Source organism: Rhipicephalus sanguineus, chromosome 2 (assembly GCF_013339695.2).
Source record: "Rhipicephalus sanguineus isolate Rsan-2018 chromosome 2, BIME_Rsan_1.4, whole genome shotgun sequence".
Classification (NCBI taxonomy): Eukaryota; Metazoa; Arthropoda; class Arachnida; order Ixodida; family Ixodidae; genus Rhipicephalus; species Rhipicephalus sanguineus.
The window spans coordinates 96,043,200-96,062,890 of NC_051177.1; the positions used below are offsets into that span (position 1 = coordinate 96,043,200).

General features: G+C 46.7%; 1 protein-coding gene across 1 annotated transcript in view; it reads right to left on the reverse strand.

Moving 5' to 3' along the window:
- Window positions 1-8,209, reverse strand: part of LOC119383436 (acid-sensing ion channel 1C) — a 49,376-nt gene extending 41,167 nt beyond the window's left edge. Inside the window, exon 1 of the mRNA XM_037651565.2 lies at window positions 7,697-8,209. Coding sequence (XP_037507493.1) covers window positions 7,697-7,788 — 92 coding nt within the window. The 5' untranslated portion in view covers window positions 7,789-8,209. The remainder of the gene's footprint in view (window positions 1-7,696) is intronic.
- Window positions 8,210-19,691: the final 11,482 nt, after the last annotated feature.

Genomic DNA, 19,691 nt, shown 5'->3' on the forward strand with positions numbered 1-19,691 from the left:
GGGCAACGGAAGTATGCAGCGCCCACGCGGGTGGCACGATCGTGTGCTGCTGTGAGTTTTCACGTTTCGACACGCATTCTTCGGCTTTCCGCAGTGCCGCCGACGAAGTGTCAGGGAAAACGAGTGATGGTTCGTTTAAAATATATTATATAATAAAAGTGGCGAACAGGCACCGGGAATACACTTATAATTCTTTTTTATGGGCAGCTCGCTTGAACGTGACTCGCGCCATTCGTGCCTCGGAGCCGAATGGTGCTACGTATTCTTACGCTCGGATCTTCGGCAGAGGTGAACTTTGTTCCGGTGATCGCGTCGCTGAACGAGCACGCGGCACTCGAAGGTTCGTCTTTCGGCCGCATCCCTTGGCAGCGCGTAAGATAAACATTGCGAATGGTGAGTATACTGCTATCGTGTCATATTTTAGATGGAGAGCCTGTACAACGGAAACCGAAAGCGATAAATATACAAAAGGACGAAGCCGCCTTTAAGGCGGCTTCGTCCTTTTAAATGACTATCGCATTCGCTTAGTGATCGCAAGGCGATTACTAAGATGAAAGCATCCCATGCAGCGTGGCAGAAAGTTGAGCTCTCAGCAAGGTTTGAGTCTACAATCTCCCTCAAAGGTACGCGCACGTTTCACCTTTTCGTGCCATCATCACTGACCGCTCTTAATGCTGGACTCACCATCTACTCAGCAACACAGGCATTTCAAGTGGCGAAGACCATACGTCGGCAACGGAAGTAAGAACTGCAACCTCCGCAGAGATCGAAAACACAACCCAACCTCTGCGCCTGTCGTACGTGTGCATGCAGTGACGTGGCAATGAAATCGTGCTGTGCTCCGACTACTAACCGGCAGCCTTTAGTGCCCTTCCGAAACATTCTGCCAGCCATATGCACTGTTTGCAAGTTTTCAGCAACATGAAAGCTCACAGCAGCACACGATCGTGCCCCCCGCGTGGGCGCTGCATACTTCTCTTGCCCCAAGGAACAGTTGCGGCGCAGTGAAGCGGACTTACGGGCCCGCGCCCAGGCACGCCGCGAACGCTCAACATAAATTTTTGTTTCTCGCCTAAAACAAAAAACACTCCGATTAAACTTTCACAAATAAATCTCCTTTGTTTACTCTTCCCAACGAAACCAAGCGTGCATTTTTACTTGGACTGCATCACCACTCTACATGTGCCTGAACGTGAGGCATTTCACACATTTTTCAATGTTCGCGCCCCTTCCACTTCGAAACTACTCGGTCATCGACTTCAATACTTTTTTGACACGCTTACTGCCAACTATCCAGCTTTGTGATATAGTCCTATTTTGTCTGTAATGTTCGTCGAATTTTTAAAAAATAATCAAATTGGGCACAGAATTGCAGCATTGCTTCACCACAAAGCACATCGTGAGACAAAGTAGTGGTCGACAATGGGTGATAATAAGATAGTGCCATTCCTTTTCAAGTAAACAGCAGATATTTAAGGCGTTCCATAAAGTATTGTATTTTTTAGAGTATTTTTTCGCAACCTATGTTTCACCCACTACGGCAAAATTCAAATCACTGTAACAGACAAGAAATTTTTTTTTTCCTAAAAACACTTTCCGAGGGCAAATAGTGCATTGATATGAACGTCCACAATTTTTTACAATACAATTGGAGAGGGTCGAGCGCAATGTCTGGGACGTTTGGCGTGGAATGACCCAACCCTGATACGCTAAGTAGTAAGGACAATATTTGCTACCTCTCATGTGTTTGCTGTGAAAGCTAACGGGACTTCGGAAAGCTTTGCAGTTCACCTAAAAAGCACCATTCTCGATGTTAGAATGAGGAAACGAAACAAACTATAGCAAATGAAAACGATGACCAAGAAGGCTACAGTGCTACGCAAGTGCGTAGCGGCTGACGCATTTGCTAGTACAAAGCATCCAGCAAGGGCGTTGTCATGTCCACGGCAATTGGAAACACTCCACAATGTTCAACCACGTGACTACAGGAACGAATGATTTAATTCGTGTCAATACAACATCTACAGACCAATGCAGTGTTTCTGCAGCCTACGTATAGGTATACGCGTGTCACGTTCCTTGTTCGCAAAAGAGAGAGAGAGAACTTCGAGGACGCTTGAGCTTCGCCTTCAACAGTAGAACGCGATATCGTGATCGGGCCCCATGCACATCGCCTTCGCAACTGCTAGCCTGGCTCCGGTTCTCGGTGCATGCCTCAACCGTGCCGTAAGGAAACGAAAGACTGTGAGCGTAACATTGGCCATTTCAAACTATCCTAGAATGCCTGCTGCAAGTACAGTTCTTGAGTGCCCACTACGCCATAATTCTTCCTTTTGCGAATCAGCGAAAGGCCACTAAGCGTCCGTAAGGCGACACGCGAACCTACGCAGCTGCTCACTGTTGTTGATGCCTTTGCAGCTGATGATGATAAAATATGTCTGAGCGCTTTGTAATGGGTGGGCCTTTAAAACATCCACTCGTTGCACAATTCACATGTTTTGACGCCTGGCGCGATTCTATAGAATGCGCTTCTGCCACGCAATATCACATGCGTTGAAAAGACGCCTTCTACTATATGACATTCATATACTGTTTTTTCAAAGCAGCTTGAAGCATTAGCGTGGCTGTGTGGTAAAACACCTGCTTGCCACGCGGACGGCCTGGATTCGATTCTCACTCGAACCTAATGTTTTTATTGTTTATTTTATTTGCATCTTTCTCGATTTTTCGGTCACGGACAAGATGATGAATTATCGCTCACAACCAACGACGCCGACATCGACGGCGGAATTTCTGCGCAGCGAGCTCTTTAACGCTGTCGCGTTAAAAATTACGTTAGAAATTAAATTAAGTTCGGACATTTCACGTTCCAAAACCACGATGTGACTATGAGGCACACCGTAGAAGACTCTGAACTAGTTCAGATCACCTAGACCCAGGGGCGTAGCCAGGGGGGGGGGGTTCAACTCCCCCCCCCCCTCGAAATTTTTCAGTTTTGCTTGCGTATATATACACGCACACGTACAAACGCACGCACGAACATACATAAAGTATGGTTGAACCCCCCCCCCCCCCCCCCCGAAAAAAATTTCTGGCTACGCCCCTGCCTAGACCTATAGGGTTCTGTGACGTGACCTAAATCTAAGCACGCGGGTGTTCTCACAGTACGCCCCAACAATATTAAATGCGGCCGCCATGGCTTGCTATCAAACAGGTGTCCTCCAGGTTATAGCAGCACATAAACTTATCCGCTAGGCAAAATACGGCGGGTCGTTGTTCGTGAGCACCAAGGGGTAAAATGAAATGTAAAAAATATTTTACACTTATGCCATCGTGTTCCTGGCCAAGGTAGCACAAAATTTTAAGTTATATATATATATATATATATATATATATATATATATATATATATATATATATATATATATATATATATATATATATATATATATATATATATATATATATATATATATATATATACTCCATTAAATTAGCTTTTATAATGCCACAAGCGCCATCTTGCTCCTTTTCAAAGTTACATGAATAAAGATTAGTTCTAAAACAGACAAGACACGCGAGAAGGCGCAGATGCATACCGCATCGAGAAGAATTTCTGTTAACGGTCAAAAACTTCAGTGATTTAGTAATACGAGTGAGAATTAAGGACTTCGTCCATGACACTGCTCTCGGTAAAGTACGCGAACCGTTGCACTAACGTGGTAGAGAATACACGCGTGAATCCATGTGAGATATCGGCATGTCCTGACGCGACCCAAGTTGGAGTCTGTGCGCGCAACGCCACAGTACGACAGCTGACAAATTTACGAAATCCTTGCCAACTGCTTTATTCTTGTTAGAACACCTTCTGGGGTGCGAATAAACTTATTAGTATTTTTTATCGTAAGCATCTGTATTACCATCATCATCATCGATTGCCGCCTAAACGTCAGATCCCCCCCTCCCCACCCTTCCACTAAAAAAAAAGAAAGAAACAAAAAAGGGAGGCCTGAATGGGCTTGCTCGAGCGAATATTCGTATCCCTACGGAACCGAGCATTCGAAGAGTCGCCTACGAACTTCGATACAGAAGGTACATTAATAATAATAATAATAATAAAAAAGCAGTGCACTCGAAGAAGAGTTACACTGTAACATAAAAAAAAGTGATCACACGTTTCTTCATAAAGAAACCGGGTTCACTGCTAGAACTCATATGTTTCACTTAAGTGCGAAGTTTTCCGACGGAAGCTCACCTGGTCAGAAACAATAAACAAATAATATAAAGTAAGAGCGTATAATAGAAGAGAGGGGGAAATAAATGAGTATGCGATCAGTGACAAGATGAAAAATGGTGTTTCGGTTCTGAAACATAATTTTTCATGCCCGACTTCGTCGGGCAGCTCCTTTTTTTTTTTTTTTTTTACGGCTACCAGGCTGTTAGTGTATGGTTGTGAGTGTGATTTACAGGTGACAGTGCCTGCTCCTTCCTTACCCAACGCAATATTAGAAGCTATAAGGTGAAGTGCCTAGAGGAAGCAGTGACTTCCAAGTAAATATGTGATGCTGAAGAAGCGAGGTGCGTTGCCATAACTCATCATTCCCTTTGTTTGCTTCTTGTGTGTTATTTCACATATTCATCTTCCCTGTACGAGCTCAATTAATCATCTACACAACTAGAGTTGTACGACGTGCACATGGCCACTACATATGTAGTGTGTCAGCTATATATATATATATATATATATATATATATATATATATATATATATATATATATATATATATATATATCCGCCACGGCGCCACGGTGGTCTAGTTATGGTGCTCGACTGCTGACCTGAAGGTCGCAGGATCGAATCCCAGCCGCGACGGCCGAATTTTCGGTGCGGTCGAAAATGCTTGAGGCCCGTGTACTTAGATTTAGGTGCACGTTAAAGAACACCAGGTGGTTGAAATTACCGGAGCCCTCCACTACGGCGTCCCTCATAATCATATTGTGGTTTCGGGACGTTAAACGCCCACAATTATACATATATGAATTCCCGTCAGTTGACCACGTGAACCTGAAGTGGCGGGAGTTGTATGGAAAAGTTCGAATGATATTGTCACGTGGTTTGCTGTAGGTAGATGGGAAGCCATGCTGCACAGCCCGAAGTCGCAAGACCAAGTCCTGGCCGTCCGATACGCCCCCGACAGGGCCCACAGGCTAGACCACAGGCTAGACCACAGGGCCCACAGGCTAGACCACGTGGGAATAGCCGGGTGGACGCGGTAGACGCTCTTCCCCACGTCTGTAACGGACCTCAATAAAGTTGTTCTCTCTCTCTCTCTCTCTCACGTGGTTGTGATGGTAAACAAAGCAGAAACGCAGCCGGTAAAGATGAAACGCTTTAATGGGCGAACTTGCGCCCAGTACAAGAAGCAACACTCAGGGTGCAATGAAAACGACAAGCATAGACTTCGGCAATCTGATCAGCGATAAAGCGCGCTGGCATTTACACACGTGGCATTGAACATTCCATGCCGTTATCGTTGGTGGCCGCGTTAGTTCCAGAATAAACTGTAATATTCACCATAGGCGTGCGCAGGGTTCCCCATTAGGGGGGGCAAAGGGTCGTCGCAGCGCCCCCCCCACCCTTCTAAGTCAATGTACGGGGCAGATTTAGCGCCCCCCCCCCCTCTTAGGTGACTAGAAGGGTCAATGTACGAGGCAGATTTTGCGCCCCCCCTCTTAGGTGATTAGGGGGGGGCGACCGCCCCCCCCCCGTGCCCCCCCCTGTGCGCACGCCTATGATATTCACGTTGTGCGCTTAATCTTACCGGAAGGTTCCGAAATAATGGGGAAGGTTCCCAGACATTGGGGCGCGGTTTGCGCCAAGCAGTGATTACACGTGTAACGGGCCGGTTACGTAACGATAGAAAAAATTGGGGGCCGCTTAAGCTTCGCATTTAAGAGTTGAACGCGATAGCGATATCCTGCCCCTGGTGCGCACTTCGAACACTACGAGTGTTTAACAGAATGCGCGAACTAAGGTGTGTGCCTTATGTAATGGGTAGCATGATTTAAACCAGAATTTTTTTCGAAGTTGCGATGCACCCACTACGTGGCCTTAAGGGAATACGCGCAGTAATGTGTGTGCCTTTTGTAATGGGTGGCTGTCTTTAAACCACCAAGTCACAGAACACTTAAGTCGTTAGAATATTGACATGGTGTGACGCCCGATGGCAATGTACGCTTGTACCACGCAATATTACTGCGATATTTGATCTCGTACTGTATTTTTGGGAAGCATGATAGTTACTTTCAGTGCAGCTCCAAGCAGAGGCGTGGCTGTGTGGTAGAACACCTGCTTGCCACGCAAACGGCCTGGGTTCGATTCTCACTCGGACCCAACATTTTTATTATCTATTTCATTTGCAGCTTTTTCGATTTTTCGGTCACGGACAAGATGATGATTTTTCGCTCACAACCAACGGTGCCGACGCCGACGGCGAAATTTCTGCGATACGAGCTCTTTAACGCTATCGCGTTAAAAGAAGCGCGCGTGGCAATATGGCGCTCACGCGCCATTGCCAACGAATTACAGTTGCTCAAATGTAAATTACTCACGGATTGAAACAAGAAAATTTAGAGCTAAGTAATGCACGCACTTTCGTTTCCCGCGCCTACAGATCGAATTATATGAGCGTAATTTTGATTCGGACAGTTACATTAGAAACCAGCGGCCAGATTTGCAGCGACAGGACGCGGTTATCACGAACAATCGCTCGTAGCGGTCGTTATACTAAAAAAAAATCATGTCGCATTTCAGTCCGTGAGTACTGTGCCTTGAGAAGCTGCAAAGTTGTTTATTTATACTTCTGCTGTTGTTATTATCATCACCATTATTGAAGTTCAGGGACTAGCCTGTATTGTTATTCAACCGTCATATGCAACGATACATATCGTCTTACGGCATCTCAAAACGAGTGGTAGCGGTGTCCACCTAACAATGTGTGTGTAACAACGTGTATGTTCTTGCGACCGCGTAATTACAACAATGTTACAACCGGCGCTTGTCGACACGTATACGCAGGACTTAGTTGACCCTGTGCTTTGCCCAAAGCTGACTTCGCCGGATACCATATTTTATGCACAGGTGAGTCTGGGCATCTCTCAGCGCGCGGCTACACTCAGAGCAACGAGCAACGACAGCTCAACGCGTATGTATCTGTAAAGCTACCTGAACACAGGAGAGGTGCCCGACTACGCGGTTCTTCCCCCTCAGCTCTGCAGACAAGCGTTCGCGTTGCACTTCCAAACCGCGTCAACCGCTAGCTAAACGGCAATCCTATAGATCTTTCCCGGGCGTCTGTGAATATGCATGCGGCTTTTAGGGCGCTCGGCGACAGCTGATACCAGAGACCATGGTGACGAATTTTTCTGTTTCGGCTTTCTGGTAAAATCGAGAAACTGCAGAATAATATCGTAGAAAAAGTTACGCACGCATGAGCGACATTGTTCGCGAACCATAACACCTATACTCCTAATCGCAACCTACGATCTTGCTCAATTCATCAACGCGCGTAAGGTCAAAGCCAAATAACGATGGCACCAAAGTAAGCAATAAACATGAAAAGCAGCGAAGCCAGCAAACTTCCCAAGCACACCACGGCTTTGGACACAATTCGCCAGATTACGAACTACTCCTTACCTCTGTGATGCCCAGACATCGTGGATACCCCTGCGAGGGCGAACGGCGCCATCGTAGTACCAATCCGCCTGCGTGCCGGGATAGGCCATCATTCTCCGAGAGCACGAGAGGAGGCAAACGTATAGACCCTCGGTTCCCGCTGCTGTCTTTCGGCTGGCCGGTCTACACCTGTGACCAAGAAAACCACGTCCAAAGCAAAGGCCGCTCGATGGAACGTGTCCTAGCAGTCGCGCAGAAGGCGTGGCCGAGCGCGCGATTGCGGCCGATCAATATAAAAAGAGCGTATAAACATTTACTGCGCATACAGGTTTGAAACGCAGCCCATATGCCTTCATTGATCTGACCCTGCATGCCGCCGCCGGAAGAAAAGGGGTTGGTGCGGCTTTATAGATTTCGCGCCTGCATTGGTATACCTGAGGTTCCTCCTCCAGCCCCATTCCCTTGAAATTCATGACGCCTTGCGATCTCCCGACACGAACATCAAGAACGCAACCGTGCTGGCACACTTCGTAGCGTGCGCGACTGGCACGCATTTTGTATTGTGTTTAGCGTATAAACTGTGAGCTTATCACCGCCGAGACGACAGTTGTTTCTAACATATCAAGTGCGATGACGCCGAGGAGGTTAAAAAGGCCAATTTTTATTGACGTGGGGAACACACCGCAATTTCAAATCTCCAAACCTGACTGCAGCGGTGATGAAGTGGCATACAGTGTCCGTCTCCAATTCGGGACGTACTATAGGTTCGATTCCTACAGTGCCATCGGGCACTCACAGGTTTTTCTGATGGGGAGAAAGTTACACCGACTTGGCTTCGAGGGGTGCGGGCACACGTAGCCTCTCCTTTCTGCTCTCTTCTATCTTCGACTCTACCCGTCACGGTTGTCCAGTGGTTATGGTGCTCACGGCCGCGGTGGCCGCATTTTCGATGCAGGCGAAAATGCTTGAGGCCCGTGTACTTAAATTTATAGGTACACGTAAAAAAACCCAGATGGTCTAAACTTCCGGAGTCCTAACTACGGCGTCTCTCATATTCATATCGTGGTTTTGGGACCTTAAACCCCAACAATTATAACTGTCTTGAAATCTCCCTCCGGCGGCATCGCGCGCTCCCGGCTCTTCTCGGCGACAGCGCATCACCTGTGGGCGCAGGCGGTGATGAGCCACTGCTTCTCCAAGAGGCTCTGCCTCCCTAAACGGAGCCTCTGCCCCTCTTATAGGAACGCTCCCTTTGGGAGCATATTCAGCGCTGCGAGGAAACAGCGCGAAGAACGGGACTAAGGGACATGATCTCCCCAGTGCTACTCACCGCGTGCTGACAGGAGGGCCTTAGAATGGGAACAGTTAGAGATACGAGTTAATGGAGAGTACCTTAGTAACCTGCGGCTCACTGATAACACCGCCTTGATGAGTAACTCAGGGGACGAATTGCAAATCATGATTACTGAATTGGACAAGAAAAGCAGAACGGTAGGTCTGAAAATTAGTATGCAGAAAACTAAAGTAATGTTCAACAGTCTCGGAAGAGAACAGCGCTTTGCGATAGGTAGCGAGGTACTGGAAGTGGTAAAGGAATACGTCTACTAGGACAGGCAGTGACCGCGGAGACGAACCATGAGAGTGAAGTAACATAGAAGAATGAGAATGGGGTGGAGCGCATTTGGCATGCATTCTCAAATCATGAACGGTAGTCAAAGGCGTGCGCACGAGGGGCCCAAGAAGGGGGAAAGGGGGGGGGGGGGAGCAGCCAGGCCCGTAGCCAGGAATTTTTTTCGGGGGCGGGGGGGGGGGGGGGGGGGGTCACTTGCTGAAGGCCTTGACTATTGTAGAAAAAACACCTATTTTCATTATTTCATTTCGGTAAAACGCCCCACTCCAGCAGAAATTCGGAGAGGGAGAGGCCTAAGCACCCCTGCCCCCCCTCCGCGCAGCGTTATGGCTACACTCTTAAAAAAAAGGTTGTAGTACTTACTAACTTCGGTTTACTAACTACTTGTCACATATGTTACTACCCTGTTAGTAAGTGCGGTTAGTAACGGGGAGGTTAGTAACCGTTACTACCCTCGCCATTACAAACGCACTTAGTAGCGGGTACTACCCTTCTCGTTGCTAACTAGTAAAATAGGTAGTAACGGTTACTACCAAAAAAAGTTAGTAACCGTGACCCTTTCACCTCACGAGTCTCTTGTTCTTATAACGGTCAAATTCGCGAGCATCAACATTGCGATATATCATTAGGTAATTATGCACAGTATGTCATGAATCAGAACAGCACACAAAGACAACGACAAGGCTACGCGACACGTATAATTCAAAAGTGTTTCCAGGAGTATATATAGCCCTACCTCTGGGGTACGCAGCTGGTGCCAGTGGACAGCTAGGCTTTAGGATAAATAGTTTAAGTTATGCGCCTCTATTTATATAGCGTACAATTTTATTAGGTGCGCGAGGTAATGTAGCGTAGAACTTTTAATCAAGCATATTAAAAAAGTCAATATGTTATATGTCTATTTTGCGTAATATCGTCTCAACATGACCTAATATACAAGACCCAAAATGGGGTACTAAGCTTACTAATATCGCCTCAATGAACTTCAATGGATCCCCGTGCTAGTGAATAGGTTGTAAAAAGCTCGTAATAATAACTTCTAAGATTCGTTTAACAAGTTCGTTTAACAGGAGCATGGCAAAAAGTTAGTAACGGTACGCAAGAGGTAGTAACCGTTGCAACTTTTAAGTTTTTGCTAACGTAGGTAGTAAAAAGGTAGTGAAAAATTAGTAATGGCCCAAGAAAGCTAGTAACAGCTGCTGTTACTAACTATTTGCTCGTGGTTACAAGCTTTTTCCTAACTTTTTTTTAAGAGTGTACCCATGTTTCTTTATGATAATGGCGACGCAGCACCACTGATGTTGCATTCAAACAACTGTTTACTCCCCACCTTTATCCCAGAATGCCGTGAACCAATGGGCCTTCGTGGGAAGCACGTCATCGCTTCATTATCATTTTTGCATCGATTGTGGAACTTGTTTTCTTTCGAACTCGACCAGCGGGGGGGAGGAGTGCGGTAAGACTTGGCCTCCTTTATCGGAGAACCCTGCGCACGTCTATGACGGTAGTTAGTTTATCACTATGCCTCAAGAGAAAGGTATACAACAGCAGCATCTTACAGGTACTTACATACGGAGCAGAAACCTGGAAGCTTACGAAAAGGATTAAACTTAAATTGAGGACGACGCAGCGAGCCATGGAAAGGGAAATGATAGGTGAAGCCTTAAAGAGCCCCCCAACCAGTCTCTGAAGATACAAAAAACGAGAGCATTAATATTATCTCCTGGATTTTCTTTTCTTTCTGGCGCACTTCGTGACGCAGAACAGTGATTCCCGTGACGTCTATATTAGTACATACTCTCGATTGGTCCATATACGCGAAATATCAGATGTGAATTGTCTCCTGCACTGCTTTGCCATGCAGTCGCCCATCCGTTCTTCTTCTTGCCTCGCATGACTATCGTGTGCGATCAACTGATTTCACTTCATTTTCTGTGTTTGCGACTGCGCAAACGGAGATAACAGCGCGTAGCCGACAAGCGCGAAATCTTGACAGGGTCAACGCTTAGTGCTGACATGGTATATGTGCTTTTAAGAAATAAGTGGTGAGTGGGAGATATGGCGTGTACGGAGCGTAGCGAAGACGAGGAGGAACCCACTCCCTCGTCTTTGAACGCGGGGTGGTGAGGGGCCCTTTAAGAAGAGAGCAGGGGTGCAATCGCGGAACGATGCTATTTCCGATTCCGATGCCATATTCTATGCTATTCTTATCATCCACCACTCGCGGCTGGCTGATCGCGTTGATAACGCGGACGGACCGTCGTTCTGACCACTGGCCAAGCACGAAAAGCACGAAAAGCATTGGAATAAAGAATAGAATCGTTCCGCGATAGCACCCCAGATTGGGTCATGGAACAAACGGCTGTTAAGGACATATTGGTCGATATCAAGAAGAATTGAAATGGGCATGGGCAGGGCATGTAGCGCGTAGGCAAGATGACCACTGGTTACTAAGAGTAACTGACTGGATTCCAAGAGAAGGCAAACGCGCGAGGGGGGGGGGGGTGCAGAAGGTGAGGTGCGAAGATGATATTAAGAAGTTTGTAGGTATAACGTGGCCGCAACAAGCAAAGGACCGGGTTGATTGACGAAACATGAGAGGTTTTTGCCCTGCCCCTGCAGTGAATGCAGTCAGGCTGATAATGATAACGAACACTGATATAGCGAACTATCGGTTATAGCTAACTAAACAAGAACTTTTTTGGTCACGCTTCAGTTCAGTTGCATTCATTCTTTTTATAACGAAGCCGAAAACGCGAGAGCCGCCGCGATATCGGCTGTGATGAAGAAATTTCTAGCTCGCGCGAGGCTGACTCAACTTTCGAAAGGTATAACATAAAAAGTGAAATAAATACTGAAAGACGATTCAAAACCATATTTTCTAATCGTTTGAAAAAGCTGCGAAAATTTGGTCACCCAGCGCAACAAAAGCGCATCTGACTGATTGCGTCACCGTGTGAACCGAAGCTTGAAATGCCACAAGGAGACAGGTAACGATCACCTCGTTTGAGCCTAGAGTAATGATTTTTATTGCGACAGCAGTTATATGGACAGTCGCGGCTGATTTTTGCCGTCGCCGCCGTCATGCTGCGTATATGTATAATTATGTATATATATATAAAAGTGCCAAAGAAAAATAATTCTGAAAAAAAGCTCTCGTAGCGCGGAATCGAACCAGCGACTTCTCGATCTGCAGCGCGTGGCGCTAACCACTATGCTACAATGCGCATATCTTCCAGCTGGCTAACGGCGAGCGTTATATACACACCCTTTACGCAGTACTCAGAGACGGCAGGCGCTTATAAGCGTTTCTTCATTACCAGCGAGATGGCGCTAGGAGCGCAACGGGCGCACTTAAAGGCGTCGGCCAGCTCGCCCCGCTCCTGCGAACGCTGTTTCTCTTAGCCCTACAGGGCGTGGTCGTATTCGTGCGCTTATCCGAGGAAAGAAGGGGGCGGGGGTTGTCTGTCATGTGCTTTCCCCGCGATGTGCGCGCTGAAGTCACAGAGCGTACGAAGGTCTCTTCGCTCGCTACAGCGGCCGCGTTTGCGAAAGGAGCGCGCTGTTCAAACAGAAATAAGTAACAACTGTGACAGTTCGCGCTCGTCCTGTGTGTACCTGTTCGTTCGTTTCGTGCGTCCGGCTTTATGTTTGAGCAGTGCGCTTCAAGTGTCGAGCTGTGACGCATCATAGTTCGCGCTCGTCCTGTGTGTGTTCTTTTCGTGCGTCCTTTGCACTTGAGCGACGCGCTGGAAATTTTGAGCTGGTTTCCGTTCTTCGCGTTACATTCCAATTTGTTGCTATCGCATTCATTGCTTCGCCGTTGCGGCGAAACTGTGACTTTTTTGTATATATAATGCTTCGCGAGCCATGTTGCCGATGTATTACGGCTGGTTACTATAGCTACTGTTACAACGAATACCGGATATAACGAACTTATGGTCCCGAGGCTTCTTCGTTATATTGTATCGCTACTCGCCTACTCCGCTTTTATTGTTATATGCTTCCGTTATATCTTCATCCGCTTCCTGTCAGTCTTCGATGTGATCTGCCTTCGCTCGTTGACGTGGACGCGAAACCCCCGAACGGGCGCCCGAGAGCTGCGCTCTAAAATTAAAAAAAAAAGAAGAGTATTTGTCCCTGAGAATGAAAAAAAGCCGTACTACAAGCGGTAGCCTTTCGCATGCTACAAACGAGATCGTACCTATCACGGGGCCGACTGAGTCATTACAACACAGACATCACTCCCCAATGCCCAGATTGCACAGAACTTTACTGTTAACTCTCGCACATGCTCTGGCAATGTCCCGCGTTACCTCAGGGACCTCTCACCAGTGAGTCCGACTGGGAAGAGGCACTCAGGAGCTCCGAGCTCCACCACCAACTTAAGGCAGTCCAGAGGGCCCAAGAACTGGCGGAACGTCATTACGTTCCCGCCCCCTACTCGGCGTCGCCTACGGTAGCTGCTGCTAGGGTGCCCCCCCCCCCCCCCATGGATCCCCCGGCGGCTTAAACTCCTTAGGACCTATTAATAAAGTTCTTGACTGACTGACACAGCTGTAAGCGTACGTTCTCTTTCTTCAGGTTTCTTCGGCAACCCGCGGTGGCCTCCTCACGCGCAGCTTGCGCGAGAACGTGTGGCATCAAACGTGCTACCAGTCGAAGCTCTTGCGCATCTTCCTCAGCATAGCAAGCTGAGCATGAAATGTAATATGGAGAGAGGCCGGGCTTTTGTTTCAGTGCCGATGCCAAGATGACGTTTGACCGTGAGATTGCAAACCACTTGCGATCTCATGATCTAACATCATCCTCAGCCGGCCTCAGCTGCCATTGTTTAGAAGACATGCAAATCTTGCATGTCCATTCTTCCGAGTTTTATTACTCTTCGTCGGAGTGGCGCAAACGTTGCTGTACGGTGTGGGACAAGAAAGACGCCCATCATGTGTGGTGCACACTTTCAATCACTGCCGCATGGGCCCAGTCGGGCCATGTTTGCCTTTAGCCGTGTAATCTAGGTCAATTTCAATATTCTCTTAAATAAGGTAATAAGCGATAAAGAATAAATGTCACGCAACTGTCATTTGCACATCTTTATAAAGGGGCCCTTCAATACTTTTCCAAGTAACTATCGAATGTATTCATTAAAGTAGTTTATTGCCTTACGAATCGACCGCCGCAAAAATTTTTAGAATCCGTCAAGCAGGCCGGTAGCCTGGGGAGATGCCCTAGGGCCCAGGCCCCACCCCCCCCTCCGAAATTCTGGAGAGGGGTGTTTCACCAAAAATAAACAATGAAAATTGCGTGTTTCTGAAATAGTCAAAGCCTTCAGTAAGTGCACCCGCCCTCCCTCCCCCCTCCCGAAAAAAAAAAATTCCTGGCTACGGGCCTGCCGTCAAGTACAAGCGGAGTTAGAGAGATTTGTCGTACGCTGTAAGTGATTTATCTCTTCTCTCGTCCCGACTGGCACGCTGGAATCTAAGCAGGGAGGGATGCCATGGGGGGGAGAGAAGTTGCGTGACGCGAGCGTCATGACGTTGAGTACTTTTTATTTTTTTCTTCGAACGCACGATTTATCTTCAGTGTTATCTCGAACGCACGCGCGAGCACGTGGTGGCGTCCCGCGGCGGCCGCCGTAACTATGCAGCTCACGATGCTGTAATCAGCCAATGGCCGTGAATTTGGGTATCTGGCGCGGTCATTTGGTTATATGGCATCATTTGTAGAAAGAAGAGGGAGCGCTTTCTAGCTGACTTTGAGAATTAATTGTAAATTCCAGGCCGCGTGCTGTGCTATAATGATTGGTGCGCGTGTACTCAGGAGCCTCGACTACCGATCGGCAGCGTTTTCTGACCACGCTGAAAAAAAAAAAAAGAGTTGCGGGGCCAGTTAAAAAAAAAAAAAAAAACTGCTCCAATGACACACCAGGTTACGTTTCTGCTTTGTTGTCATTACACGTTTCTATGTGATCACTAGAGGACGGATTTTTAGGCATTAAAAAAGCGTGTTTTAGGCGCCAAAAATAGGCAGGTAAAACACCATTATAGACCTCTAATAACGTAAATATAGAGGCCCAATAAATTTTTACATAAATGCAAATAATTTCAAAGGAAGACGTGCGCGACGTCTATTTACGACAGGAAAACAAGAAATGTTATTGTTTAAGGTGGCACACAGGCACCTACAGCACCACAGTTGAACGTAGACGCGTGCAATTGTCCTTTGCCACTCACGCTTTGGAGAGCACGGTATCTCCACTTATTTTGTAGCATGGTGAGCCTAAAATCCCTAGATAGAGAAAAATCTAGGGCCTTTAGGTGAGCCCAGTGTCCACTGTCGAATCAACACACACCTCTGTGCCTTTCTTTCCGGCATGACTGAGTGGGTAGAGCAGGAGCAGACATGCGGATCGCTGAAAGACCAAAAGGACGGGATTCTTTGGCCGGGTCGAATGGCGTAGAACCAATTTCTCCCCAGGCGGTGAACACTTTAACCCGTTCCCTACCGAGTATTTTAAACCAAAAACGATACAAAAATGCTGATTTTTTTTTCTTCGCTGATTTTATTCTACTTGTCTTGAAACAACTAAAAATTAAAGGCGATTTATTCGCAAGATACAAGCAAAATACAAAATAATTTTTTTTAATATGCAGAGGATTGGCTTCACTGCACTGCACCACGCAAAGTGCTCTAATCTAGAGCACTGCACGGGCCAGGCCGTCCGAAGCGTTTTCCGGCGGGCCCGGGCTGGGCTCGGGCTTGAGGCTGCGGGCCGGGCCGGACTCGGACCCGCTCATTAAAAGGCGTAAGTCGGGCCTTCGAGCACACGCGAATGTTATGCATTCCATGGTCTAAGGTATACTGTGCCAAGCTGAAGTGACACGTGTATATATATATATATATATATATATATATATATATATATATATATATATATATATATATATATATATATATATATATATATATATATATTAACAGCACTAACAATGGGCCAGATCACGGTTGTTCCCATGGGAGGCATAAAGATTTCGGTCTTTTATTCGAGGTTGGCACATACGATACATTTCATTTATATTCCTTAGTATTACGTGCCAAAACCACGATATGATTACGAGGCACGCCGTAGTGGCACCGGATTAATTTCGACCACCTTGAGTTCTCTAACGTGCACCTAAAGATAAGTATATAGAGGGGTGTTCATGCATTTCGCCCCCATCAAATTGCGGCCGCCGTGGCCGCGGGAATCGCACCCGCGTCCTAGGACTTAACAGCGAAACAGCTTAACCGCTGAGCTACCACCATGGGCAAAGCAAGATTTCGATGCATGTACACACCGGATTTTCCGTCCGATCGCCCGCTACAAAGCGCACGGCATCATTAATAATCATCATCAACTAGTATCCTCTAGCGGGCCCGGGTCGAGCCTAATTTTCCTCAACCGGGCTCAAACCGGGCTCAACCGGGCTCAACCGAGCCTAAATTTTCCTCAACCGGGCTCACTCGGAATCAGACTCACTAGACTTTTTCCAAACCGGACTCACTCGGACTCAAACTCACGCAAGTATTACTCAGCCGGACTCAGACTCAGACTCACGGCTTGACCTGAGCCCGAGTGAGCTGACTCATGAGTCCGTCACCTTCAATTTAGCTTTTTCGATGCTGGTGTCAATACTCTTTAACGCCAATATAGCTCATAATTGGTGCTCTACGATACGCCTTTTATCTTCTACCTTCAAACACGAGTTATCAGTGGCTCAATCCAGTAAGGACATTTTTATGAAATACGCGTCACTCGAGATATATTTATGAAGAACTTGTCATAGCTTGCTAAGGGAGGTCATGGCATCCCTCGCCCTCTTCCCCTCCCCCTAACTCACGCCTCTGATCAATAAATATTGAGGTGGCGCATGAACGCTAATGCGCTGAGATATGTGTGAATAGACTTGAGTATAAACGTAAGCCGATATAAGGCTGATAGTAATGTTGAAGATGAGTAGATAGGAGTCCATAGTTCGGCAATAAAAAGTGGAGCTCACTCAGACTCACTCATGAAATATATTTTGCGCTTCGGGCTCACTCGGACTCAAACTCACCAAAATATTACTCACCCGGACTCACTCAGACTCACGGCCCGATCTGAGTCTGAGTGAGTCGACTCATGAGGTGAGTTTGCCGACCTATGCGTACAACAGCGCCCGTGGAAAAAAAAGCTTTGGACGCGTCGGGGAAGGGGGGGGGGGTGTTGTTTCCACCGGTTGTTCTCAAATGAGATTCCGCAAGGGTTCCACGACGCCATCGCCCGCGAAAAAAAAAAAGTTTTCGGAGGCGAGTTTTGACCTATTCCCACTTCCAGGTCTTGCTCCACGAACTACAGCAACATTCTGAACATTCCAAACTTAAACCTGCTACATCAGGCTTACGTTAAAGCTTAAGCATGCGTCTAATTTTCTCTGCTGCTAGCGGTTGTTTCCGGGAGTCGGTTGAACTATAGGACAAGGTTGAATCCCATAGAGTTCCGAACAGTCGATATTGCGCGGTAAAATGAATAACGGGCTCAATCTGCACCCGCAAGGGAAACCTGAGGCTAAATAGTGTTCATACAGGCGACAATTTTGAAAATAGGCATTTATAGGCACTTATAGACATACACTCAAACCTCGTTATAACGAACACGGATATAACGAATTATCGGTTATAACGAAGTAAATGAAGAATAGTCTTGTAATAGCTACAGTGTTACAAATAAACGTTTATAACGAATTTTCGGATATAACGAAGTTATTTTCGTGGCAGATGCGACTTTGTTATAATGAGGTTTGAGTGTATAGGCAAGAACACCAAAAATAAGCATTTATAGGCATTATAAGAACACTATAAAAGCCCTCCTTAGCCTCTAATTCATGCTCATATATCAAAATGGCGCGATAGGAGCCTAAGGAACAAAGTAAGAATTTGCCTGAAATCCGGTCTCTAGTGATCACACGCGCATGACAAATGCGCTATACACATAGGCGTGCGCACAGGGGGGGCCGGGGGGCGGCCGCCCCCCCCCCCCTAATCACCTAAGAGGGGGGCGCAAAATCTGCCCCGTACATTGACCCTTCTAGTCGCATAAAAGGGGGGGGGGGCGCAAACTATGCCACATACATTGACTTAGTAGGGTGGGGGTGCGCTGCGATGAACCTTTGGCCCCCCTGATGGGGAACCCTGCACACGCCTATGGCTATACACACCTTATTATGCCGCATTGCGGGCTAAAACCACTCATGTTTTGATGTTCTATAGTAATTTTCACAAAATGCGCAATATATTGTTTGTCACTCATTTTCATCACGGTTCGTGAAGGAGTATTCATTGAACATGTGTAAACCACTGATTGAACCAATGAATCCCGGCAAGCTTGTTTTACGAGTGCACTCTTATCTGATACATACGAAAAAATCTCAGTGAATGGGCTAGGTGTTGGCACAGAGACCAGCAAAATAAGTACAAGCGCAAGTGAATGTCTGCTCATTGTCGCATTTCATTCAACAGTTATGGCACAAAGGAAGAAGCACACAGAAAAAATCTGGGGGTGCAGCAACTACCGTAAAGCAGAGTTAACAGTATGCATTCAACAGTGGCACATCTTCTAACGTTTCTGTACTGCGAGTACAAAAGGTGGCTATCTGATGAGAAGGTCAATGTGAGAACTCCACAGTTGCCAGTACACTAACTAGAGCAGCTTTATTCAAGTGTGTATGCATGCAGATTTTTAAAAAGCGAGGATCTAGTTTAGCATGTCCAACTTCAGAGGGACACGGTTGTGCTCGGGCTTCAGATTTGTTCTGGCCATCTGGTATTCTTTAACATGCATCTAAAGCTAAGTCGTTTTTGCCTAGAACCTCTGCTGACACACAGTAGGCCATAAAACAGAACTGAACTGTTGCATATGCTATGTGATAAAGCCTTGAAACAACAAATGGCTCGGCACAGGATGTGTGTGTCCAGCGAGTCTTTCTTGTGTCCTCGTCTTAACCAGCGCTAACCACAGTCATTGAAAACAGCACAAGCACTATCAGTTTATAGTTAACGAACTAGCCGAAGAAAAGCTCAAGTTCCAACGCATGGGTTTGAACCACATTTGTGCGTCTAGGAAAGCTGTTGCAACTGTTTTCACATGTTCGTTGCAGGATGCCACGCCAAACACAAAATGGCAATAGGACCATCAGGTGATGGGCAGTTGTGTTTTCAAGACACGGGCACACGTCTGTTACATCTAAAAGTACACACATGTATTATAATCTGCATGCTGAATGATAAAATGTTTGCTGCTGACAATCACAAAAAATGATCTGCAGCATTTTATAAAAGTTTAATGTGTGGTGTGATCAACATAACAGTCCA